Source organism: Rhipicephalus microplus, chromosome X, assembly GCF_043290135.1.
Source record: "Rhipicephalus microplus isolate Deutch F79 chromosome X, USDA_Rmic, whole genome shotgun sequence".
Lineage (NCBI taxonomy): Eukaryota > Metazoa > Arthropoda > Arachnida > Ixodida > Ixodidae > Rhipicephalus > Rhipicephalus microplus.
This window is the reverse complement of record NC_134710.1, coordinates 124,081,294-124,107,759: the sequence shown is the minus strand read 5'-3', so window position 1 is coordinate 124,107,759 and position 26,466 is coordinate 124,081,294. Positions and strand designations below refer to the sequence as shown.

Here is a 26,466-nt window from a genome sequence, read left to right as displayed (position 1 = left end):
CTCGGAAAACATAGCACGCACGCCCTGCGCCCCCGTCTCGGAGCTGATAAGGTGTAGAACGCAAGGCGGCGGTTAGGTGCCACCACGTGTCGTCTTAGAAAAGCGTTGGGAACACTTGTCTTTTCATGCAAGCGTTGCATGGTCAGCACATCGTGATAAACACCATGGTCCTTAGAATTAGTTATGTATGCCTTTTCTAGTATGCGACACACTTACAGAATATTGACGTGCTGTTATGATGCCTCAGATATGCGCAATAATTGCCTTTTGTTGACAATCGCAAAAGTATGAACGCTGAATAATGAGCAATATTGTTGGGCGTTGCGGATGGGGTCAGCCGTTTGGACTATTGTTTGGTCACTTCGGAGCCGTTTACAGTACCGCCAAGTGTGGACAAACAGACAAATCTACAGATAGAGAGACATACCAAAATTTTTGCGTCGAACAATAAAAAGAGAGGAAGAAAACAAGCACGGGAAAAGAGAGCGAGAGTGATAGAAATAAACATTTATTTTGAAACACCGTGTTCCGAGCGATGGCCTGTGTTACTCTAAGGTGGGAGGTCTGGCTTCGACTGCCCTCTTGGCAGTCGAGGATAGAAAGAATTTCTCGCCACATGACGAACTTCCAGTGGAAGATGTCGTCCTACATCGTGATGATCTCGTTGAACACTCTACAACGAGAAGAAACAACACTCAAAAGCAATGCCTCGAAAAAGTACTGCAGCGAAATGGCACACAAAGCAGCCCGCGAGGGCTGATTTTAAATAATCCCATCTCCCCACATCCTTGGAAGAGGGAAAGGGCACCAAAGTACACTGTAGAATCACAGATCACACACAACCCGTGAGTGTGACGAGCATGCGTGGCCCACGTGAACGTCCAATATTGAGGCGATGTCACCGCAGTGCCATGTGTCACCAAAGTGGCTGTACCTCGTAGTGTGTGTGCCGCTGTGCGAGGGGTCTCCAGCTCACGGCCGCATACATCAAAAGGGCCGCTTTAATTAAGCTCGAAGCGTCCGTGGCACTGGCGATTCGCGGCTGCCGGCGCTAACCCTTTCAAGGAAGATGTCGCCACTGCGTAAACTCTTGTCGTCCTCGAGCAATACGGCCTACGCCGTCGTGGCGGCACGACGCCTCGCTTGGACAAAACATGGTGGTCTCAATGCCCGGGCTTGAACGGCTTTCCGCAGGCAAGGAGCACATCAGCGACTCGTTCGCAGTACCCAGAATTTCGTTCCCCTTTTCGGCGCGAGTGCCGTACCTAACACCAGTGAGCCATATTCGTCAAACCATGCTACCCTCCCATGCTAATTTTTGTTTACCACACGATAACGAGTTGAGGATGGCAGCACCCATAAGTAGGCGGCTATATAGATAGATAACCAAATGTGCAGATAGACATGCTAAAGTGGTTCCGGTACGTAAAATACTTAGCATTTAGAAATAGTGGTTCTCCGGCAGCACTGGGAATCGAATTCAATGCCTCCAGCACTGGAAGCGACGGCTCTAACGACTCTGCTACTATGCACTGCGGTTTGGGAAGTGGTAGCCGAGGAAACATCCACATGAAACCTGACAAGGAGGTAGAACATGGAATGAAGATGAATTGGGGTAGGGAGAGGGGTGACACTTAATCTGCCCGGCATCCTCCCGTCTAGATCTGCCCCATCGTACAGCAAATTTCAGACAATAATTGAGCAATACAAGGGCAACAAAATGAATTTTATTGCACAATATTTTAACTTGCAGAAGAGGCCCTTGAAACCTCGCCACTTTTTTCAGAAAAAAGAAAACGAAATGCCAATTAATTATTTAGCGTGGCTCTGCTAGATCAGTCCTGATGGCTTCGCCTACTTTTTCTTCCCATCCTTGGATGTCTTGCCCGTCCTAGTGCGCCTCCCGCGCACAGACGACGACCGGCTGCTCGGGGCACTCCGTGCCTTTCCGTGTCTCCCTCCGTGTCTCGAGGACGAGCGACTACGGGTGTGGCGTCGCTTCTTGTCGCGCTTCGAGCGCCGGATCGTGGTCGAAGAAGATGCAATGGAGCGGACATGGCGGTGACTCCTGGTGCGCCTCTTCCGTGGGTGGCTTCCTTCCGACGATGCAGAAGAGCTTCTACGGCCTCGGGCTTTACGAGCGTGCCTGATATGACGACTACGCGATGAGTGTGTCGACCGACTCCGGCTCACCTTCTTGGATCGGCGACGCTTTGGCTCCTCGCTTGCCGTGTCGTTAGGTCTTTTTGAGGAGGAGCTTCGAGAGCGCTTTGCACGGGTGATTCTCGGGGTTTTTCCTTCCACTTCCTTGCTGGCAGAAGGGTTTTCTGCTTCGGGCTGCGTCACCTCCGTGGCCTTGCGCAACTTCCGAGCTGGCGTTGGTGCAATGGGGGTCGGTGCAAGCGGCCCCTCCGACGAGGTCTTTGGCGGTCGGCCACGTGGACGCTTGGTCGCTGCAGCCTCGTTCGAAGGACCAGCGGCATTCTGGTCAGGGGCAGCCTGACGCTTCGCTCGCCCGACCTTTGGCGGAACGCCGTTGGGCTCCGCCGCTTTCTTGACCATGGCGTCGTCGCTCCGGGACTCGTTCTCGCCTCAGTCGTCGAACGTGAAGAGCCCGCCGCTCTCCTCTGCCTTGGAGCTCGCCGGCAAGAGGGAGCCAGGAGACGACGGCTTTGGTGGAACAGCGGCCAGAGCGGGAAGCGTGCAGCCAGCTGGTCTGAGCCCCTGCCACTGATTGAGGCCCCGTTTCGTTCTGGTGCACCCCGTGCAAGTTTTTCATCTTTCTTGCTTGCTTGTTCCTATATATCCTGGCTTCTACCCATTGAGGGGGATTGGCCATTAAACCGGCACTGATTTTATTGGGAAATACAAATTTTTAAATTTCGATAAAACATAATATTCTCACGGAAATCTTTATAGCATGTGCCCTTATTAAAGAGACACCGCACTCAAGTTCCGTTGAAATGACAAAAAATATTGCATTTTTGCTAATCCACAGCGCTTGATTTATTTGTGGGGTTTAACGTCCCAAAACCACCATATGATTGTGAGAGACGCCGTAGTGGAGGGCTCCGGAAATTTCGACCACCTGGGGTTCTTTAACGTGCGCCCAAATCAATCCACAGCGCTTCGGACAATTTGAATAAAACATAGACAAGTTTACTTAACCGAATTAGTGTTATTTTTATGAACTGTATTTAGTGCTGTTCAACGAGTTGAACTTGATTATTCCAGGGTATTTGGTAATCCCGGAGCGTAACTATATTGTAATAACATTAAGCGCTGCACCACTACAGTCGACTAGGAAGAAAGGAGAAAGAAAAAATTGGCCCGTATCTAAATGTTACACTGCAAATGTCGTTAAATCCCTCTTTGTGGGTGTGCGCCCGAGTCTCAAGGATCTTCATCATCATCATCGAATGTCGTTAAAAGGCGATAGTCTTGCGTCGGGAGAGAGCGAGCAAAACGTTTATTTGAAGTTCTGCACAAGAAAATTGGTGAATCGTATTCTGGAGGTGCATCGTTAGAGTGCCTCGAGCGTGCAGCGGAGGCAAACGAGCGCATCAAGTGACGTTCAACGTGAGACATGAACGCTATCTGGCAGTCTTCTTGGAAAACGAAGCACGCGCGCCCTGCGCCCCCGTCTCGAAGCTGATAAGGTGTAGAACGCAATGCGACCGTTAGGTGCCATGACCATACAGAAATAAAAAAAGGTGAAGAGTGGACACTCCCGTAGACCCCAGCGGCCCAATCGACTCTAGCACACCTAGTGGTTGATGAGAGCAAGTGGCGTGCGCTTCCGGTTTCGGTTTCACTGGCGCAAATTTTGAATTACTTTGCATAACCGACGTTTGGCTATGTCGAAAGTTCATGATTTCAGACCATTATTCATCGCCCAAATGGATAGTTTTTGTAGGTCGTTTTGATTTAGCGATTCCCTGTTTTGTTTTGTTCAGTGGTTCGTGCGAATCGGTCGTGACGTAATTTTTATTTCGATTAAGTTATAATAAAAAAAGATGCAGGTAATGATAATTCACTATTGTTTTATTCATCGCGCTTGTGTTTTTCTTTTGGAACAAGTGATCATTGTATATATCAGTCAAAGAAACAGAGCATCCGCAATGTTTTATTCAAAGGCAAGGTAGAGTATGAGAATGTAAAAAGCACAATATGACAAAGGTAGACAACAAATGCATCTCGCCTTACAAATAAATTGTAACAAATATTGTAACACTGAACGACTGGTTAAGGTTTTCTCCGGCAAGACGAAATCATCAGAAATTCTTTCACCAGCTACAAGGGAGCTGCCACCTGCAGAGGTTTGGTCAACAGTCAATTTGGGTAAAAAAAAAAGAAATCGCGACACTGAACGCACCCTGTTCATCGGGGCACCTCAATGTGTGGGAGCCGCTTTTTGAAGCCTCTACCGCAGGTCCTGAAGAGATGAAATTACGACAATGTGTCAGTAAGAGGCTTAAAATAACACAAACTGAAGCTCATCCGCACCTTGCAGTGCAGCTTCTGCAGCCATGTCACAGTCACTACTTGAAGCGACGCTCAGAGAACCTGCATATATGTGCAGTTGGTACAAGTTACAAAGCTTGTAGCATGGGGAAACTTAAACAGCTCTTTCAAACGCATAAATTGGTCGAACATGGAAGAACAGAGACAGCACCAACTAGGAAACAAGTAATTTGTGAGTTTTGGAATTATCAACAGTGGCAGCTTTCACTGATGAAAGGTATACGTACATGTGCACTCAGGCTTGAAGATAACGTGAAATAGCCCTTTAAAGTCTTTCAAAACAAGTTGCGCAGGTCCAGAGCATCAAAAAATGACAGAAATATAAAGCTGCTGTTAGGAAGGTAATAGCCCACAATTCACAGAATTTAAGATATTCCAAGTGTTACTTCTGTAGTGAGGTTTCTCCATCGGCTACAAAGATCTTCACGGTTAACTGTCGCCACTGATTCAATACAAGTGGCTGCTATTGCACATATTTGAGTTTCAGTTAATCACTTACATGGTGCAGCTGGTTGCACACTGGGAACAGCCATTCTTGTAAGCCTTGTGAGCCCAGGGTCCATGAAACTTTGAGCAGTAAAATGGTCGCTACAAACCCTGTACGTTGCGTACAATAGGCTGGCCGGCTTACTCAGGAGATCATCGCGTCCAGCATACTGCATCCATGCTTTCATCCTGCATTGGCAATGAACTATCAGCTGAAAGGGGAAGTGCTTGAATAGTGATTTTTTATTGTTACCCTCACTTAGCAAGTACGAACAGTAAGCCTACAGACATGCAAACCACACAAAAGCTTTAACACACCTGCCGTCCCGTGGTGCGCGGAAGAAACTCGTCCCAGGCTTCTTGTGGGTTCTGCCATTGTTGAAGCACCACGATACACAGCAGTAGCTGCCGTAGCTTGGACCGCCGGACGGCATGGCGTCAGCGCGGTCTGAAAATGTTAGTAAGTGGATGCTTCGCTGTCAAATTACAAAAAAGATATGTGCACGTCATAAGTGTACCAGCAAACCCCTTTGAATGATTAGCTAATCGATGCACAATACAAAACCAGTGATACATCTCTGACCCATAAAACTCTGACTTACAAAGATATACGTCAAGACCACGAACAAAGATCTTCAGAAGTTTTCAGGCCGCTATCCCTTGTAATGCAATGGTATCGCGGCCTGGGAACTTTAGAACACCTTCGTGCGTACGAAATATCAGCAGTACATTGGGAAGAAAAATTGTAGTTGAAATTTGTGCGGTAAAATTATATTGGAAACGTCAAAAAAATTTGTGGGCAGCTTGCACTAGTGGCACAAGGCTAGCGAAGAAACGAAGATGATGGCAACTTGGCTAGTCCAGATTTGCCTCCGGAGCACCAAGAATTATTCGTGTTCCGAGCCTTCGGGAAATGCGTCGTGAAGCATGCGAGGCCCAGCAAACGCTTCTCATTATTTTGCACCGAGCCTACGACCTAGCTGCCCAGCTATGCTCAGCGCACAGACGCTCGCGTCCGTGGCAGACGCAGCACGCGTCGCCTCGGCTTGACGCCGTGCCGCCTTTGCTATACTGCATACATTGCACAATGTTCCCGTCTAACCGCCGCATAGAGCCACAAACTTTCTTTTTAGCGAACCTCCCAGTCCTTACAAGCTTCAGAAAAAGGTTACAACTGCGTGAATGAGACGCCACGTAAGAAACAAACTCGCACACACGAAGCGCAACGTGTGTGTGTGTGCATCTTTCAATGTTTGTTGCATGGTGTCTTTTTCGCGCAGGCGTAACCGTTTTCTGAAAAAATGACCCAAAAAGACCAACAACATGTCATTCAACAAGCTTCGCTTGAAAACGTGCCTCACCTGTTATCTCACGCTTGAAAACGCCGACGCAGCCGACGTCGACGAAAGCGACGAAAGCTTCTCGCTGTCAGTCATGCATGGGCTTGTCGCTGGGTAGATGGTGTTTATGACAGTACGGCTGAAGAAAAATAATCGCGTAAGGTGTGTTGAATAAATCGTTTTTATGTATAAAAAACATACCAAATTTGGGCGTGTAATTATTAATTTGTGAAAACAATTCTGTTGCGTTGATTATAACTGTGTTTTTTTTTGCGCTTGCGCCCTCTGACGTTTGGTGGGAGCACTAGTTCGTTACGTAGTCGTGACGCACTTCCTGAGGCCAGGTTTTGTGGAGTGTCCGCTCTTGTCTTCTTCTTTCTCTATGCCATGACTGTGTCGTCTTAGCAACGCGTTCGAAACACTTGCCTTTTCGTGCAAGCGTTGCATGCTCAGCGCAACGTGATAAACGCTACGGTCCTTAGAATTAGTTATGTATGTCTTTTCTAGTAAGAGACACAAATACAGAATATTGACGTGTTTTTATAGTGCCTCAGATATGCGCAATAATTGCTTTTTAATTGACAATCACACGAGTATGAACGCTGAATATTGAGCAATATTGGTGGGTGCTGCGGATGGGTTCAGTCGTTTGGAGTATTGTTTGGTCACTTAGGAGCGGTTTAGGGTACCATTACTGGTGAACAAACAGACAAATATACAGATAGACAGGCAGACCAAAGTTTTTGCGTCGATCGGTAAAAAGACAGGAAAAAAAAACCAGCACGGCGAGAGAGAGAGAGAGAGAGCGTGAGAGAAATAAACGTCTAATTCGAAACAGTGTTCCGAGCGATGACCTGTATCACTCTAAGATGGGAGGTCAGGCTTCGACTGCCCTCTTGGCAGTCGAAGATAGAAATCAGATAGCCTGATAGAAAGAGTAAGCGAAAAATAGAACGAGTAGAACAAAGAAATAACTAACGTGAAAAGAAAGGAAAGGCGCGAAAGAGAAAAAGAAATGGGCAGCAGGGCGTCGGCAGAGGTTTCAAAAGGGACCCAAGTAACATAGCCAGCATATCAATTCTCTATCACTTGAGTCGTACTCACCTATCCATGATATACAGGTTTATGTGCCACAATTGTGTCTGGCGGAAATGGTTTTGATGACATGTGGTTTTTTGTTGGCGCAAGGACCAGGAAAAATTTCATTAAAATAGAAATCATGTGAGCTTTTCAGTGACATGTGGGAGATGCAAACTATGAGAATGTTACGTGGCTGAATAGGGGCCCATACTCCACATTCTAAGGCGCGTAAAACGTATCAGTATTTAAAAACACGAAGGTGACATGCAATGCTTCAACACAGGTCAAAGACACTGATCGTTCAACTTATGAGGCATATCTGGCGGAAAGATTGCGGTGTTGTACGCGGCGGGATTATTACATCATGCATGTTGTGACCAGTGTTAGGCCTGGGGTCTGACAGCATACCACCTCTCCTACCAGTCGTTGCGGCTCGGGTCCGGCGGGTCTCGTCCTATGTAGCTGGCCGCCGCCACCGGATCCGTTTAACCCATCGTGCAGGTAGGAGGCGCCTTCCCAAGGTGAAATTTACAGAGGTTTATTTTACTATATTTACAGGAAAGCGTTTCTCGCCACATGACGAACTTCGAAACGAAGATGTCGTCCTACATCGTGACGATCTCCTCAAAAGCTCTACAACGATAAGAAACAACACTCAAAAGCAATGCCTCGAGAAAGCACTGCAGCGAAATGGCCCACAAAGCAGCCCGCGAGGGCTGATTTTAAATAGTCCCGTTTCCCCACATCCTTGGAAGAGAGAAAGGGCACCAAAGTACACTGTAGAATCACAGATCACACGCAACCCGTGAGTGTGACGAGCATGCGTGGCCCACGTGAACGTCCAATATTGAGGCGATGTCACTGCAGTGCCATGTGTCACCAAAGTGGCTGTTCCTCGTAGTATGTGTGCCGCTGTGCGAGGGGTCTCCAGCTCACGGCCGCATACATCAAAAGGGCCACTTCAATTAAGCTCGAAGTGTCCGTGGCGTTGGCAATTCGCGGCCGCCACCGCTAACCCTTTCAAGGAAGATGTCGCCACTGCGTAAACTCTTGTCGTCCTCGCGCAATATGGCCTACGCCGTCGTGGCGGCACGACGCCTCGCTTGGACAAAACATGGTGGTCTCAATGCCCGGGCTGGAACGGCTTTCCGCAGGCAAGGAGCACATCAGCGACTCGTTCGCAGTACCCGGAATTTCCCTCACCTTTTCGGCGCAAGTGCAGTACCTAACACCAGTGAGCCATATTCGTCAAACAATCTTACCCTCCCATGCTAATTTTTGTTTACCACAAGTTAACGGGGTGAGAATGGCAGCACCCATAAGTAGGCGGCTATATAGATAGGTAACCAGATGTGCAGATAGGCATGCTACAGTGGTTCCGGTACGTAAAATACTTTGCATTTAGAAATAGTCGTTCTCCGGCAGCTCTGGGAATTGAATTCAATGCCTCCAGCACTGGAAGCGACGGCTCTAACCACTCGGCTACTATGCACTGCGGTTTGGAAAGTGGTAGCCGAGGAAACATCCACATGAAACCTGACAAGGAGGTAGGCGACATGGAATGAAGACGGATAGGGGAAGGGGGAGGGGTGACACTTAATCTGCCCGGCCTCCCTCCGTCTAGATCTGCCACTCGTACAGCATATTTCAGACAATAATTGAGCAATACAAGGGCAACAAAATGAATTTTATTGCACAATATTGTGCCTTGCAGAAGAGGCCCTTTAAACCTCGCCACTTTTTTCAGAAAAAAAGAAAACGAAATGCCAATTAATTATTTAGCGTGGCTCTGCTAGATCAGTCCTGATGGCTTCGCCTACTTTTTCTTCCCATCCTTGGATGTCTTGCCCGTCCTAGTGCGCCTCCCGCGCCCAGACGACGACCGGCTGCTCGGGGCACTCCGTGCCTTTTCGTGTCTCCCTCCGTGTCTCGAGGAAGAGCGACTACGGGTGTGGCGTCGCTTCTTGTCGCGCTTCGAGCGCGGGATCGTGGTCGCAGAAGATGCAATGGAGCGGACATGGCGGTGACTCCTGGTGCGCCTCTTCCGTGGGTGGCTTGCTTCCGACGATGCAGAAGAGCTTCTACGGCTTCGGGCTTTACGAGCGTGCCTGATATGACGACTACGCGATGAGTGTGTCGACCGACTCCGGCTCACCTTCTTGAATCGGCGACGCTTTGGCTCCTCGCTTGCCGTGTCGTTAGGGCTTTTTGAGGAGGAGCTTCGAGAGCGCTTCGCACGGGTGATTCTCGGGGTTTTTCCTGCCACTTCCTTGCTGGCAGAAGGGTTTTCTGCTTCGGGCTGCGTCACCTCCGTGGCCTTGCGCAACTTCCGAGCTGGCGTTGGTGCAATGAGGGTCGGTGCAACCGGCCCCTCCGACGAGGTCTTTGGCGGTCGGCCACGTGGACGCTTGGTCACTGCAGCCTCGTTCGAAGGACCAGCGGCATTGTGGTCAGGGGCAGCCTGACGCTTCGCTCGCCCGACCTTTGGCGGAACGCCGTTGGGCTCCGCCGCTTTCTTCACCATGGCGTCGTCGCTCCTGGACTCGTTCTCGCCTCAGTCGTCGAACGTGAAGAGCCCGCCGCTCTCCTCTGCCTTGGAGCTCGCCGGCAAGCGGGAGCCAGGAGACGACGGCTTTGGTGGAACAGCGGCTAGAGCGGAAAGCGTGCAGCCAGCTGGTCTGAGCCCCTGCCACTGATTGAGGCCCCGTTTGGTTCTCGTGCACCGCGTGCAAGTATTTCATCTTTCTTGCTTGCTTGTTCCTATATGTACTGGCTCGTACCCATTGAGGGGGATTGGCCATTAAACAGGCGCTGATTTTAATCGGGAAATCAAATTTTAAATTTTGATAAAAAAATAATATTCTCACGTAAATCTAGCACCACAGGGAAATTTAAAGATGCCGAAGCGAGCAAATCAGCAATTTCATTTAGTACAATTCCAGAATGCCTTGGGACCCAAATAAAACGAACTTCTGATAGGCTATGTGCTATGAGAGATCAAAATATCCTGAGAAGAGGAGACTGCTTTGCGGACGTTAGATGTGTACATACAGACAAAGCATCCGAAATAACAATAGCTTTTGATTGTTGAGAATTATTTTTCGAAGAGCCAATGTAATAGCTAGGAATTCTGCGAAATAAATTGATGTGAAGTCAGGCAATCGGAGCAAAATAACCAATTAGGCTGATGAGAAAAAATACCTACCCCAGCCTTCTGAAGATTTTGCGTTGTGTCCGTCGAAATGACTATGTAATTGGGCAAATGACTAAGATGGTCTTGAAGAAGGCCCGCCAGAACATGCTTTGGAAGTAACTTGGGATTTTTTTGAAAAATGTAACCGAAAATTAAGTCAACTGGAACCGAGAAGGGTTTGGGGAGTTAAATGCTGAAGGGAAACATGAAGATTAGATAACAGACACTCGACGAAAATGTCTCGACGATAATAACGACACCAAGGGCGTTTAAAGAAAGAAACTGGATATTTGATGAAAACTGTCTGCGATCAGAAGAGGGGCACATCGAAGAGTTTTAAAAATGTTTGCACAGTAAGCTGATGAAATCTAGCATCAAGCTTCCAAATAAAGCACGCTATTCGCGACACACCTAGATAGCCCGAGACACTGCCGCAGAGCTTGCCTTTTTGGCAATATAAGAGGTCTTAATTTGCACTCGGCACTTCCGGAAAACAGAACGCAACCAAACTCCAGAATATGGCGTACGTAATGTTTGTATCTCAAAAGTAACGTATCCCTGCGCATCCCTGCATTCTTATCGCAAAACTGGCGTAGAAATCCTAGGGCGCTTTGTGCTTTACGGGTGTTTGATTCTATTTGTTGCTGCCAATTTAAATTGTCCACGTAAACAATGCCAAGATAATTTAGTGCTGTTACTTGTGGAATCAGATCATTTCGATAATGCAGTGAAAGAAATACTGTAGCGGATAGAGGGAATACAAGCAGAGTGCATTTGCTAACATTAAGTGCAAGAGACAGCCCGCCAAGCCATACCTCAAGCTCACTCAAATATGACTGTAATATTTGATTCAAACTATTGATATCTCGGGATGACGAGAAAAAGCAATATCATCGGCGTAGACGTAAAGAGGAACATTTATATGAAGGGGAATGGATGATAATAAGATATAAAATAAAAGAGGTGACAGAACTGATTCTTGCGGAACACCTATTGTTAGCTTATATGAGGCAGAAGTAACTTCCTCGTGGCAACAAAATAATTGTCTCTCAAGGAGAGAATCCTGACCCCAAGATATAGTGTACTTGGGCACCTCACAGTCCACTAATTTTGAAATAATGTACTGTGTTCCACACTATCGTAGGTTTTTGCAATATCTAACGTGACTAATGCAGAAAGCTCACCAGATACTTTTGCAAGGCGAATTCGGCTTTCCAAATAACATGAGCCGACCATATAGAGCGCCCCTATCAAAATCCCACTTGCCTAGGTGAAATGATGTCCTGACGAGCGATGAATTCACTGAGCCTTCTATAAAGAATTTTTCAATTATTTTAACTAAGTTTGAAGTAAGTGAAATTGGCCGAATGTTATCCAGGACATATCCGAAGCTTTGATTTTTTCGCAGCAACACAATTTTAGCGATGCAATTTTTCATGCACTTGGAATCCATGTGTGCTGTAAAGAGCAGTTAGCAATATTCAAAAGCCCATCGGTATGGGAATTAAATATCAATTTAATCATAGAGTTTGTAATCTGATCTCGACTGGGAGCCGCTTGATTTACAGTTAGTATGACATCTGCCAGTTCCGCCATCGTGACTTCCGGAAAGTCAGAAGTTCAGCTTTTGAATGTCATAGGTCTCAAGCATGACGAAGTTAAACGCACTTCAAGTCATTTGACGATGCCCTCTAACAAATCGGTTGAGTCTTTAGGAGACAGCACTACTGAATGCGAATATGCTGGTACCGGCGTCGATTTTTGTTCCGTCGAAACCTGTACAGGGCAGATCTTTTATCAGGTTTTAATAAACGCGAATGTAAATAAGGTTTGTGTTTATCTTTAGCTATAGTAACTGTACGCTTAAATAGTGCTGCGTGGAATTTATAGTCAACCCAATTTTTCGGAGTATGGTTGTGGCGTAAACGTTTCCAAGCATCTTTACGTCGCCTATACGCAAGCGTACAATCTTCATTCCACCAAGCTGAATTCAACGGTGTGCTGCCGTACTTAACAGAAAACTCGGCCGGCTGAACAGAGTCACTTAGACACGCTACACTGAAGCAGCTCGTTGCTGTCCGACACGTCCTCTCAATGACGAGAGCGCGGAGTTTAAGAATGTTTTATAACTTTTTTAGTTGGTGAACCGTTGTTGCCGGATACCAGAGGTGAGTTGTGGTGACATTATTTCATAGGTAATCGGTACATGATCACTACTCGTCCCATTATCAAACGTTTCCCACGATGAAGTTATAAACTGGCCACACGAAAAAGTTAGGTCTAATGTTGGTGAGCTTATCCCGCGTAGAAAGGTAACTTTTCCAGAGTTATGACAACGAAAATTATTGTCCTGCAACCTATTCCACAATCTTTTGCCACAGCCATCTGTTTCAAACCCCCAAGAAGTGGCGTGCGCATTAAAATCCCCTGCCACTAAAATTGAATTTGTCGAAGAATTCTTGGTAACACAATCTAGGTGATCTGTGCGTCTTACTCCATTCGGAAAGTACGCAATAATCACTCTAATCCTGTTGGAGTCAGGTAAGAAACAATCTTTTCCTAACAATTTCCTATCCAAATAAATATGTTCAAAAGTTAGAGTAACATGATGATACATTTTTGAAGATATTAGGGCCAAAAATCCACCTCTCCTACCTGGCCGATCCAGTCTAAAAGTTCGAAAATATTTCAGATTAAATATTTGATTTACTGAAAGCAAAGACTCTTGAAGAAAAATTATATTAGGTTTTGTTTGCTGTATGAGATAAATAAGATCTTTGTAAGCGGAAGATACGGAACGACAATTCCACTGGATAACTTTTACAGGTGCTATGATGGACTTAATATAGTTGACTCGACTGCAAAACGCAAAACGTCCTGCTCGTTGTTGCTATCAGTAGTAACTTTTTTTAGGTTTCGACATTGGCAAACTGGTTGGAGGCAATGAAGCACTGCGTCGTTTAAGAATATTACCACGCCTCAAGTCACTGAACGACCCACTGGGCCCCACAGGGTTCGGTGACTGAGTGCTGACGAGCATTTCTATGGGAACATCTTCTTGACACCGATTATTTTGTTCATTGTCGAGATGCTCAGCTTCACCCTTGACCGTGACCGTGTGTGCAGCGAAGGAGAGAATAAGGCTGTTTAACCTGGGGGTGAGCATCTCAGTCAGACCTTCAGCAAAGGTGTTGAAAAGCCGTTCTATAGTCATCGGCATGACCTTATCTATTGCTGCTGACACTGCGGAAGCGACCGTCGCTTCAATGGACCCACATTGGCATGACGTAGCAGCAGCGTACCTCACTTCGCGCTCTTTATTGAAGGATGTTGCCCCAGACCGAGAACAACAGCGTTTCTCCATGATATTCAAAATTTGTGTTTCACGTTCTCGAGCAGGGCAGCTATTGTCTGTGGCTGTGTGTGCTCCATTACATAGGCAACACCTGCAGTTGTCTACCTGACAATTTGATGCGGCATGTGCCCAACCGCGATTCCCACATCTCAATGAGGACTTGCAAGCATTAGCGCTATGTCCAAATCACCAGCAGTTACGGCATTGCAATGGGCGAAGTGTCAATACATCTACACGGAATAGATAAGGCCAAGCCTTCAGCTCAGAGGGCCGTGGGAGACCGGCAAAGGTACCGATGACGCTTTCAGTAGGGACTCGCGTATCTCCTACAGGTCTGGTGCATCTGTAGACAGACATCACGCCAGCCGGAGAGACCATCTTTAAGAATGGTTCAGGACTAATGTTAGTTGGAACACCACGAACAATGTCCTTCACGCAAGCTAGATGAGGGGGGATAAAAGCGCGAACAGGAATGAACGCTAATCTCGTGGCGGCAAGTAAGTCTGTTAAGCATTGAATATTTGAAGACCTGCATAGTACGCCAGTCTTGCCGAAACACCTCAACTCCGAGATGTCCAGAAAATGAACGCTTATGTTGCGAAGTTCTTCTTGAAACACCTCTGTTTCACTCAACCGAATGGCTCCACCATCAGTGGGCACAAGCGCGACAGGCAAACTGCTTACGCCGTTCTTGAGGAAACACTCCAGTGGTACCGATTCAGGAGGGTGACTGGCCGACCAGGGCGAGCCCTGGCCGGGACTGGAGACCGGCATTGATGGCTGCTGAAAAGTCAGCAACAAGAAATTCTACCGCTAATAAAAAACCAAAGGTGATAAGTGTGGCCATTCCCCTCTCACAGGACCTGGAATCGAAACCCTGCAGCCGGTGGCAGCCTCCTCGGACCTGCGTGAGGTAATCAGAGCTTGGCGCATGCACTCTTCTTCTCCTGATTCTTCTCCTCCTTCACTGATTGAAGCCCCGTTCGTTTCTCGTGCACCGCGTGCAAGTATTTCATCTTTGTTGCTTGCTCGTTCCTATATGTCCTGGCTCGTACCCGTTGAGGGGGATTGGCCATTAAACCGGCACTGATTTTATTGGGAAATACAAATTTTTAAATTTTAATAAAAAATGATAATCTCACGGAAATCTTTATAGCATGTGCCCTTACTAAAGATACACCGCACTCAGGTTCTGTTAAAATGACCATAAATTATTGCATTTTGCTAATCCAAAGCGCTGCAGACAATTTGAATAAAAGATAGAGAAGTTTACTTAACAAAATTTGTGGTATTTATTCATGAACTGTATTTATTGCTGTTCAACGAGTTGAACTTGATTTTTACAGGGCATTTGGTAATCCCGGAGCGTAACTATAATGTAATAACAATAAGCGCTCCACAACTTCGGTCTACTAGGAAGAAAGGAGAAAGAAAAATCGACCCGTATCTAAATGTTACACTGCAAACGTCGCGCAAAGATGATAGTGTTGCGTCAAGAAAGAGTAACAAAACGTTTATTTGAAGTTCTGCGCAAGAAAAATAAGGAATGGTATTCTGGAGGTGCTGCGTTAGAGTGCCTCGATCGGGCAGCGCAGGCGAACGAGCGATTCAAGTGACGTCCAACGTGAGACATGAACGCTATCTCGCAGTCTTCTTGGAAAACGAAGTACGTGCGCTTTGAACCCCCGTCTCAGAGCTGATAAGGTGTAGAACGCAATGCGACGGTTAGGTGCCATGACTGTGTCGTCTTAGCAAAGCGTTGGAAACACTTGCCTTTTCGTGCAAGCGTTGCATGATCAGCGAAACGTGATAAACGCTACGGTCCTTCAAATTAGTTATGTATGCCTTTTCTAGTAAGAGACACACATACAGAATATTGACTTATTGTTATTGTGCCTCAGGTATATGCAATAGTTGCCTTTTAATTGACAATCGCACAAGTATGAACGCTGAATATTGAGCAATATATGTGGGCGCTGCGGATGGGCTCAGCCGTTTGGAGTATTGTTTGGTCACTTTGGAGCCGTGCAGGGTACCGTTTAAGGCGGACAAACAGACAAATGTACAGATAGACAGGCAGACCAAAACTTTTGCGTCGATCGGTTAAAAGACAGGAAAAAAACCAGCACGGCGAGAGAGAGAGAGCGTGAGAGAAATAAACGTCTATTTCGAAACAGTGTTCCGAGCGATGGCCTGTATCACTCTAAGATGGGAGGTCAGGCTTCGACTGCCCTCTTGGCAGTCGAAGATAGAAATCAGATAGCCTGATAGAAAGAGTAAGCGAAAAATAGAACGAGTAGAACAAAGAAATAACTAACGTGAAAAGAAAGGAAAGGCGCGAAAGAGAAAAAGAAATGGCGTCGGCAGGGGTTTCAAAAGAGACCCAAGTAACATAGCCAGCATATCAATTTTCTATCACTTGAGTCGTACTCGCCTATGCATGGTATACAGGTTCATGTGCCACAATTGTGTCTGGCGGAAATGGTTTTGATGACATGTGGTTTGATATTGCCGCAAGGACCAGGAAAAATTTCATTAAAATAGCAATCATGTGAGCTTTTCAGTGACATGTGGGAGATGCAAACTATGAGAATGTTACGTGGCTGAATAGGGGCCCATACTCAACATTCTAAGGCGCGTAAAACGTATCAGTATTTTAAAAACACAAGGGTGACGTGCAATGCTTCAACCCAGAACAAAGACAGTGATCGTTCAACTTATGAGGCATATCTGGCGGAAAGGTTGTGGCGTTTGTTACGAGCCGCGTCGGTGGCCGCAGCGGACCCGGTAGGTAGCATGGAGCTGGGTGGTGGTCGTCATTCCGCCGGCCACGGGGACGTTCAGAACTCTAGGGAGCCGAGGCAGAGGGACAGGAGTAAAGGAAAACTTAACAAGACGTTTATTTCCAACATGTTGGACAGTAACGTCCGAACGACGACTCTTCTCGCGACTCTCTCCTGTTTTTTTTCTGCCGGGCTGCTCCCGCTGCCTCGCCGGGCAGTTCCGAAGATAGGGGTGGAAAATGACACTTCGGGGAACCAACCACTCATAGAGAGCACAACACAAGCATCCTTTCACACACGTGGCAGATGAAACGTGGCACACACGTGGGGACTAGGAAGCGACCACGCAGGAGAACTTCATGGCAGTCGCTCCAGTAGCACACAACCGGCCTTCCGCACATTCCAGAGGGGCCCGCCCGCAGCCACTGCCCCGCAGGCGAAGCGCACAGCCGAGACAAATACAGCCGGTGCAGGTGACAACCCGCACCCCACAAAAGAATGCCCGAGATGACGGGAAGGCACGCTTGGGGGCAGCCGGCCCAAGGACTTCGTAACTGCTTTGTAACACATTGTACGCAACGGGATTATGACGTCATGCATGTCGTGAACAGTGTTAGGCCTTGGATCTGACAGCATACCACCTCTGCTACCAGTCGTTGCGGCTCGGGTCCGGCGGGTCTCGTCCCATGTAGCTGGCCGCCGCCACCGGATCCGTTTAGCCCATCGTGCAGGAAGGAGGCGCCTTCCCAAGGAGAAATTTACAGAGGTTTATTTTACTATATTTACAGGAAAGCGTTTCTCGCCACATGACGAACTTCCAGACGAAGATGTCGTCCTACATCGTGACGATCTCCTCGAAAGCTCTACAACGAGAAGAAACCACACTCAAAAGCAATGCCTCGAGAAAGCACTGCAGCGAAATGGCCCACAAAGCAGCCCGCGAGGGCTGACTTTAAATAGTCCCGTTTACCCACATCCTTGGAAGAGGGAAAGGGCACCAAATTACACTGTAGAATCACAGATCACACACAACCCGTGAGTGTGACGACCATGCGTGGCCCACGTGAACGTCCAATATTGAGGCGATGTCACTGCAGTGCCATGTGTCACCAAAGTGGCTGTTCCTCGTAGTGTGTGTGCCGCTGTGCGAGGGTTCTCCAGCTCACGGCCGCATACATTAAAAGGGCCGCTTCAATTAAGCTCGAAGCGTCCGTGGCGTTGGCAATTCGCGGCTGCCGCCACTAACCATTTCAAGGAAGATTTCGCCACTGCATAAATTCTTGTCGTCCTCGCACAATACGGCCTACGCCGTCGTGGCGGCACGACGCCTCGCTTGGACAAAACATGGCGGTCTCAATGCCCGGACTGGAACGGCTTTCCGCAGGCTAGGAGCACATCAGCGACTCGTTCGCAGTACCCAGAATTTCGCTCCCCTTTTCGGCGCAAGTTCCATACCTAACACCAGTGAGCCATATTCGTCAACCCATCCTTCCCTCCCATGCTAATTTTTGTTTACCACAAGTTAACGGGGTGAGGATGGCAGCACCCATAAGTAGGCGGCTTTATAGATAGATAACCGGATGTGCAGATAGACATGCTAAAGTGGTTCCGGTACGTAAAATACTTAGCATTTAGAAATAGTGGGTCTCCGGCAGCACTGGGAATCGAATTCAATGCCTCCAGCACTGGAAGCGACGGCTCTAACCACTCGGCTACTATGCACTGCGGTTTGGGAAGTGGTAGCCGAGGAAACATCCACATGAAACCTGACAAGGACGTAGGCGACATGGAATGAAGATGGATAGGGGAAGAGGGAGGGGTGACACTTAATCTGCTCGGCCTCCCTCCGTCTAGATCTGCCACTCGTACAGCAGATTTCAGAAAATAATTGAGCAATACAAGGGCAACAAAATGAATTTTATTGCACAATACTGTGCCTTGCAGAAGAGGTCCTTTAAACCTCGCCACTTTTTTGAGAAAAAAGAAAGCGAAATGCCAATTAATTATTTAGCGTGGCTCTGCTAGATCAGTCCTGATGGCTTCGCCTATTTTTTCTTCCCATCCTTGGATGTCTTGCCCGTCCTAGTGCGCCTCCCACGCACAGACGACGACCGGCTGCTCGGGGCACTCCGTGCCTTTCCGTGTCTCCCTCCGTGTCTCGAGGACGAGCGACTACGGGTGTGGCGTCGCTTCTTGTCGCGCTTCGAGCGCCGGATCGTGGTCGAAGAAGATGCAATGGAGCGGACATGGCGGTGACTCCTGGTGCGCCTCTTCCGTGGGTGGCTTGCTTCCGACGATTCAGAAGAGCTTCTACGGCCTCGGGCTTTACGAGCGTGCCTGATATGACGACTACGCGATGAGTGTGTCGACCGACTCCGGCTCACCATCATGGATCGGCGACGCTTTGGCTCCTCGCTTGCCGTGTCGTTAGGGCTTTTTGAGGAGGAGCTTCGAGAGCGCTTCGCACGGGTGATTCTTGGGGTTTTTCCTGCCACTTCCTTGCTGGCAGAAGGGTTTTCTGCTTCGGGCTGCGTCACCTCCGTGGCCTTGCGCAACTTCCGTGCTGGCGTTGGTGCAATGGGGGTCGGTGCAAGCGGCCCCTCCGACGAGGTCTTTGGCGGTGGGCCGCGTGGACGCTTGGTCGCTGCATCTTCGTTCGAAGGACCAGCGGCATTCTGGTCAGGGGCAGCCTGACGCTTCGCTCGCCCGACCTTTGGCGGAACGCCGTTGGGCTCCACCGCTTTCTTCACCATGGCGTCGTCGCTCCGGGACGCGTTCTCGCCTCAGTCGTCGAACGTGAAGAGCCCGCCGCTCTCCTCTGCCTTGGAGCTCGCCGGCAAGCGGGAGCCAGGAGACGACGGCTTTGGTGGAACAGCGGCGAGAGCGGGTAGCGTGCAGCCAGCTGGTCTGAGCCCCTGCCACTGATTGAGGCCCCGTTTGGTTCTCGTGCACCGCGTGCAAGTATTTCATCTTTCTTGCTTGCTTGTTCCTATATGTCCTGGATCATACCCATTGAGGGCGATTGGTGATTAAACCGGCGCTGACTTTATTGGGAAATACAAATTTTTAAATTGTGCTAAAAAATATTATTCTCACGGAAATCTCTATAGCATGTGCCCTTACTAAAGAGGCACCGCACTCAAGTTCCCTTGAAATGACAATAAATGATTGCATTTTGCTAATCCACAGCGCTGCGGACAATTTGAATAAAACATAGACAAGTTTACTTAACAAAATCTGTGGTATTTTTATGAACTGTATTTAGTGCTGTTCAACGAGTTGAACTTGATTATTCCAGGGTATTTGGTAATCCCGGAGCGTAACTATATTGTAATAACATTAAGCGCTGCACCACTACAGTCGACTAGGAAGAAAGGAGAAAGAAAAAATTGGCCCGTATCTAAATGTTACACTGCAAATGTCGTTAAATCCCCCTTTGTGGGTGTGCGCCCGAGTCTCAAGGATCATCATCATCATCATCGAATGTCTTTAAAAGGCGATAGTCTTGCGTCGGGAGAGAGTGAACAAAACGTTTATTTGAAATTCTGCACAAGAAAATTGGTGAATCGTATTTTGAAGGTGCTGCGTTAGAGTGCCTCGAGCGTGCAGCGGAGGCAAACGAGCGCATCAAGTGACGTCCAACGTGACACATGAACGCTATCTGGCAGTCTTCTAGGAAAACGAAGCACGCGCGCCCTGCGCCCCCGTCTCGAAGCTGATAAGGTGTAGAACGCAATGCGACCGTTAGGTTCCATGACTGTGTCGTCTTAGCAACGCGTTCGAAACACTTGCCTTTTCGTGCAAGCGTTGCATGGTCAGCGCAACGTGATAAACGCTACGGTCCTTGGAATTAGTTATGTATGGCTTTTCTAGTAAGCGACACACATACAGAATATTGACTTATTGTTAAGGTGCCTCAGATATACGCAATAATTGCCTTTTAATTGACAATCGCACAAGTATGAACGCTGAATCTTGAGCATTATTGGTGGGCGCTGCGGATGGGTTCAGTCGTTTGGAGTATTGTTTGGTCACTTTGGAGCCGTTTATGGTACCGTTTAAGGCGGACAAACAGACAAATATGCAGATAGGCGGAAAGACCAAAGTTTTTGCGTCGATCGATAAAAAGAGAGGAAGAAAAACAAGCACGGAGAGAGAGAGAGAGAGAGAAATAAACGTTTATTTTGAAACAGTGTTCCAAGCAACGGCCTGTATCACTCTAAGGTGGGAGGTCTGGCTTCGACTTCCCTCTTGGCAGTAGAAGATAGAAATCTGATAGCCTGATAGAAAGAGTAAGCGAGAAATAGAAAGAGTAATGATTGATATGTGGGGTTTAACGTCCCAAAACTACCATATGATTATGAGAGACGCCGTAGTAGAGCGCTCTGGAAATTTCGACCACCTAGGGTTCTTTAACGTGCACCCAAATCTGAGCACACGGGCCTACAACATTTTCACCTTCATCGGAAATGCAGCCGCCGCAGCCGGGATTTTAACCCGCGACTTGCGGGTCAGCAGCCGAGTACCTTAGCCACTAGACCACCGCGGCGGGAAAGAAAAAAAAACATAGAAAGAGTAGAACAAAGAAATTAACTAACGTGAAAAGAAAGAAAAGGCGCGAAAGAGAAAAAGAAATGGGCAGCAGGGCGTCGGCAGGGGTTTCAAAAGGGACCCAAGTAACATAGCCAGCATATCAATTTTCTATCACTTGAGTCGTACTCGCCTATGCATGGTATACAGGTTTATGTGCCACAAGTGTGTCTAGCGGAAATGGTTTTGATACCATGTGGTTTTATATTGGCGCAAGGACCAGGAAAAATTTCATTAAAATAGCAATCATGTGGGCTTTTCAGTGACATGTGGGAGATGCAAACTATGAGAATTTTACGTGGCTGAATAGGGGCCCATACTCCACATTCTAAGGCGCGTAAAACGTATCGGTATTTAAAAACACGAGGGTGACATGCAATGCTTCAACACAGGTCAAAGACAGTGATCGTTCAACTTATGAGGCATATCTGGCGGAAAGATTCTGGTGTTGTACGCGACGGGATTATGACATCATGCATGTTGTGACCAGTGTTAGGCCTGGGGTCTGACAGCATACCACCTCTGCTACCAGTCGTTGCGGCTCGGGTCCGGCGGGTCTCGTCCCATGTAGCTGGCCGCCGCCACCGGATCCGTTTAGCCCATCGTGCAGGAAGGAGGCGCCTTCCCAAGGAGAAATTTACAGAGGTTTATTTTACTATATTTACAGGAAAGCGTTTCTCGCCACATGACGAACTTCCAGACGAAGATGTCGTCCTACATTGTGACGATCTCCTCGAAAGCTCTACAACGAGAAGAAACCACACTCAAAAGCAATGCCTCGAGAAAGCACTGCAGCGAAATGGCCCACAAAGCAGCCCGCGAGGGCTGACTTAAAATAGTCCCGTTTACCCACATCCTTGGAAGAGGGAAAGGGCACCTAATTACACTGTAGAATCACAGATCACACACAACCCGTGAGTGTGACGACCATGCGTGGCCCACGTGAACGTCCAATATTGAGGCGATGTCACTGCAGTGCCATGTTTCACCAAAGTGGCTGTTCCTCGTAGTGTGTGTGCCGCTGTGCGAGGGGTCTCCAGCTCAGGGCCGCATACATCAAAAGGGCCGCTTCGATTAAGCTCGAAGCGTCCGTGGCGTTTGCAATTCGCGGCTGCCGCCGCTAACCCTTTCAAGGAAGATGTCGCCACTGCGTAAACTCTTGTCGTCCTCGCGCAATACGGCCTACGCCGTCGTGGCGGCACGACGCCTCGCTTGGACAAAACATGGTGGTCTCAATGCCCGGGCTGAAACGGCTTTCCGCAGGCAAGGAGCACATCAGCGACTCGTTCGCAGTACCCGGAATTTCCCTCACCTTTTCGGCGCAAGTGCCGTACCTAACGCCAGTGAGCCATATTCGTCAAACCATCTCACCCTCCCATGCTAATTTTTGTTTACCACAAGTTAATGGGGTGAGAATGGCAGCACCCATAAGTAGGCGGCTATATATATAGGGAATTAGATGTGCAGATAGACATGCTAAAGTGGCTCCGGTACGTAAAATATTTTGCATTTAGAAATAGAGGGTCTCCGGCAGCTCTGGGAATCGAATTCAATGCCTCCATGTTACAAGCTGCCACTCTAGCGTCGCCAGCGCGAAGTCGGCGACGGGAATGACAGCAGGTTGGTTCGTTCCGTAGGCAAGCGGAGACAGTGAAGAGATCAGAGACGTGAGAAAACAAAACAAACTTTACTCTAGTGATATTGCAGCACACGGGATCTAATACAACACTTCAATACAACTAACAAAATACATCAACACTTAATACAACTAAAATATAACAAACAATAACTCGAGAAAGAACTTATTACAAACTACACAAACTAACACCAATAGACTACGGAGTAGAAAGTTCGAAGATATAAACAGGTGAAGGCATACGTGTGATGACCGGCAGCGTTGTGTCTCCGACGATCGGATGCGAGAAGCCGAAGAGAGTTCTGGCACGACTGCGATGTCGGCGGTGTTGCAACGCTGGTGGCTCCGGGAGGCTAGTGGTTGCAGGTGACTTCGAGCAGGTTGAGCTAACTCGAGGCGAAGTCCCGATGTCTAGGTTGCAGACGTTAATATCGCGTCACAACTAGACGAACGGCTAAGTTTAGGTGGCCAGCCGATACAGAGCCACACTAAACACTTCTAGAAGAGATGCTTGATGATCTGTTTCTACACCATCTTGGTCAGCGACTAGTCTGCCTAGCAGGGCAAAATCCTGCGCTTAAATCCCCCTCGTGTCTCCTCGCTCTCTTCCTTGGGGACAAGAGACCTCTACCTGGGTCCAATCATGCGCGTTTATTTGAGGGGAAACTCCGCCCCAAAAATATTTTGACCCCACCCCTTTTCAATTGGGAGAGGGCCCGCAACTAGCGAGAGTGACAACCTGTCGGGTTGTTGTCATACGGCTTGGCCACCAGAGCGCTTCCCACGCTTTTCCCCGTGGGAACGGTCAACCACTTAACTCTCAGCGGGTGCGTCTTGTAGTCTAATCCTTGTTCGGGGTTTACCGCGGCCTTCTACGACCTTGCAGACGTCGCCACAGTTACAAAAGGATTAACTGTCCGCGGCGACGTTCTAAGAAGAGCACCCCATTTTGCACTTATCGGCTCCCTTTCATGTGCCGCCGTTTCTCATGGTCAGTCGGGGAGTACGGCGCCCGTTAATTTCCGTGACGCGGTGTCGCCGAAAATAGCCGTCCGTGACACTCCAGCACTGGAAGCGACGGCTCTAACCACTCGGCTACTATGCACTGCGGTTTGGGAAGTGGTAGCCGAGAAAACATCCACATGAAACCTGACAAGGAGGTAGGTGAAGATGGATACGGGAAGGGGGAGGGGTGACACCTAATCTGCCCGGCCTCCCTCCGTCTAGATCTGCCACTCGTACAGCATATTTTAGACAATAATTGAGCAATACAAGGGCAACAAAATGAATTTTATTGCACAATATTGTGCCTTGCAGAAGAGGCCCTCTAAACCTCGCCATTTTTTTCAGAAAAAAGAAAACGAAATGCCAATTAATTATTTAGCGTGGCTCTGCTAGATCAGTCCTGATGGCTTCGCCTACTTTTTCTTCCCATCCTTGGATGTCTTGCCCGTCCTAGTGCGCCTCCCGCGCACAGACGACGACCGGCTGCTCGGGGCACTCCGCGCCTTTCCGTGTCTCCCTCCGTGTCTCGAGGACGAGCGACTACGGGTGTGGCGTCGCTTCTCGTCGCGCTTCGAGCGCCGGATCGTGGTCGAAGAAGATGCAATGGAGCGGACATGGCGGTGACTCCTGGTGCGCCTCTTCCGTGGGTGGCTTGCTTCCGACGATGCAGAAGAGCTTCTACGGCCTCGGGATTTACGAGCGTGCCTGATATGACGACTACGCGATGAGTGTGTCGACCGACTCCGGCTCACCTTCTTGGATCGGCGACGCTTTGGCTCCTCGCTTGCCGTGTCGTTAGGGCTTTTTGAGGAGGAGCTTCGAGAGCGCTTCGCACGGGTGATTCTCGGGGTTTTTCCTGCCACTTCCTTGCTGGCAGAAGGGTTTTCTGCTTCGGGCTGCGTCACCTCCGTGGCCTTGCGCAACTTCCGTGCTGGCGTTGGTGCAATGGGGGTCGGTGCAAGCGGCCCCTCCGACGAGGTCTTTGGCGGTCGGCCACGTGGACGCTTGGTCGCTGCAGCCTCGTTCGAAGGACCAGCGGCATTCTGGTCAGGGGCAGCCTGACGCTTCGCTCGCCCGACCTTTGGCGGAACGCCGTTGGGCTCCGCCGCTTTCTTCACCATGGCGTCGTCGCTCCGGGACTCGTTCTCGCCTCAGTCGTCGAACGTGAAGAGCCCGCCGCTCTCCTCTGCCTTGGAGCTCGCCGGCAAGCGGGAGCCAGGAGACGACGGCTTTGGTGGAACAGCGGCGAGAGCGGGAAGCGTGCAGCCAGCTTGTCTGAGCCCCTGCCACTGATTGAGGCCCCGTTTGGTTCTCGTGCACCGCGTGCAAGTATTTCATCTTTCTTGATTGCTTGTTTCTATATATCCTGGCTCGTACCCATTGAGGGGGATTGGTGATTGTACCGGCGCTGACTTTATTTGGAAATAAAAATTTAAAATTTCGATAAAAATAATATTCTCACGGAAATCTTATAGCATGTGCCCTTACTAAAGAGACACCGCACTCAAGTTCCGTTGAAATGACAATAAATTATTGCATTTTGCTAATCCACAGCGCTGCGGACAATTTGAATAAAACATAGACAAGTTTACTTAACAAAATCAGTGTTATGTTTATGAACTGTATTTAGTGCTGTTCAGTGAGTTGAACTTGATTATTCCAGGGTATTTGGTAATCCCGGAGCGTAAATATATTGTAATAACTTTAAGCACTGCACCACTACAGTCGACTAGGAAGAAAGGAGAAAGAAAAAAATTGGCCCGTATCTAAATGTTACACTGCAAATGTCGTTAAAAAGCGATAGTCTTGCGTCGGGAGAGAGTGAACAAAACGTTTATTTGAAGTTCTGCGCAAGAAAATTGGTGAATCGTATTCTGGAGGTGCTGCGTTAGAGTGCCTCGAACGTGCAGCGGAGGCAAACGAGCGCATCAAGTGACCTCCAACGTGAGGCATGAACGCTGTCTGGCAGTCTTCTTGGAAAACTAAGCACGCGCGCCCTGCGCCCCCGTCTCGAAGCTGATAAAGTGTAGAACATAATGCAACAGTTAGGTGCCATGACATTGTCGTCTTAGAAACGCGTTCGAAACACTTGCCTTTTCGTGCAAGCGTTGCTTGGTCAGCGCAACGTGATAAACGCTACGGTCCTTAGAATTAGTTATGTATGGTTTTTCTAGTAAGCGACACATACAGAATATTGACGTGTTGCTATGGTGCCTCAGATATACGCAATAATTGCCTTTTAATTGACAATCGCACAAGTATGAACGCTGAATCTTGAGCAATATTGGTGGGCGCTGCGGATGGGGTCAGTCGTTTGGAGTAATGTTTGGTCACTTTGGAGTCGTTTAGGGTACCGTTTAAGGTGGACAAACAGACAAATGTACAGATACACAGACAGACCAAAATTTTTGCGTTGATCAGTAAAATGAGAGGAAGAAAAACAAGCACTGGGAGAGAGATAGAGAGGAATAAAC

General features: G+C 48.4%; 4 protein-coding genes across 8 annotated transcripts in view; 1 reads left to right on the top strand and 3 right to left on the bottom strand.

Annotated features, from left to right (window-relative positions):
* The window catches only part of LOC119176390 (uncharacterized), a 213,774-nt gene that overhangs the window by 113,451 nt on the left and 73,857 nt on the right, over positions 1 to 26,466 (top strand). The window lies entirely within an intron of this gene.
* Positions 4,109 to 5,240, bottom strand: LOC142776973 (uncharacterized). The gene is made up of 3 exons (XM_075881287.1): positions 5,024 to 5,240; positions 4,507 to 4,566; positions 4,109 to 4,435 (listed from the first exon to the last, which is right to left on the bottom strand). Exons 1-3 carry the CDS (start codon positions 5,196 to 5,198, stop codon positions 4,326 to 4,328), a joined length of 345 nt encoding a protein of 114 aa, XP_075737402.1. The 5' UTR covers positions 5,199 to 5,240; the 3' UTR covers positions 4,109 to 4,325.
* Positions 9,122 to 10,206, bottom strand: LOC142776972 (uncharacterized). The gene has a single exon (XM_075881286.1). The coding sequence runs from the start codon at positions 9,952 to 9,954 to the stop codon at positions 9,247 to 9,249; it is 708 nt and encodes a 235-aa protein (XP_075737401.1). The 5' UTR covers positions 9,955 to 10,206; the 3' UTR covers positions 9,122 to 9,246.
* LOC142776971 (uncharacterized) lies at positions 24,329 to 25,274 on the bottom strand. Its single transcript, XM_075881285.1, has one exon. The coding sequence runs from the start codon at positions 25,111 to 25,113 to the stop codon at positions 24,406 to 24,408; it is 708 nt and encodes a 235-aa protein (XP_075737400.1). The 5' UTR covers positions 25,114 to 25,274; the 3' UTR covers positions 24,329 to 24,405.

Excerpts from the sequence above, each read along its gene's own strand:
- LOC142776973 (XM_075881287.1), bottom strand. The coding sequence starts at position 5,198 with ATGAAAGCATGGATGCAGTATGCTGGACGCGATGATCTCCTGAGTAAG. Across the intron at positions 4,567-5,023 it reads TGTGCAACCAGCTGCACCAT|GTTCTCTGAGCGTCGCTTCA; the intron begins GTAAGTGATTAA and ends ACATATATGCAG. Across the intron at positions 4,436-4,506 it reads TGCAGAAGCTGCACTGCAAG|GACCTGCGGTAGAGGCTTCA; the intron begins GTGCGGATGAGC and ends TCATCTCTTCAG.
- LOC142776971 (XM_075881285.1), bottom strand. The coding sequence starts at position 25,113 with ATGGTGAAGAAAGCGGCGGAGCCCAACGGCGTTCCGCCAAAGGTCGGG.
- LOC142776972 (XM_075881286.1), bottom strand. The coding sequence starts at position 9,954 with ATGGTGAAGAAAGCGGCGGAGCCCAACGGCGTTCCGCCAAAGGTCGGG.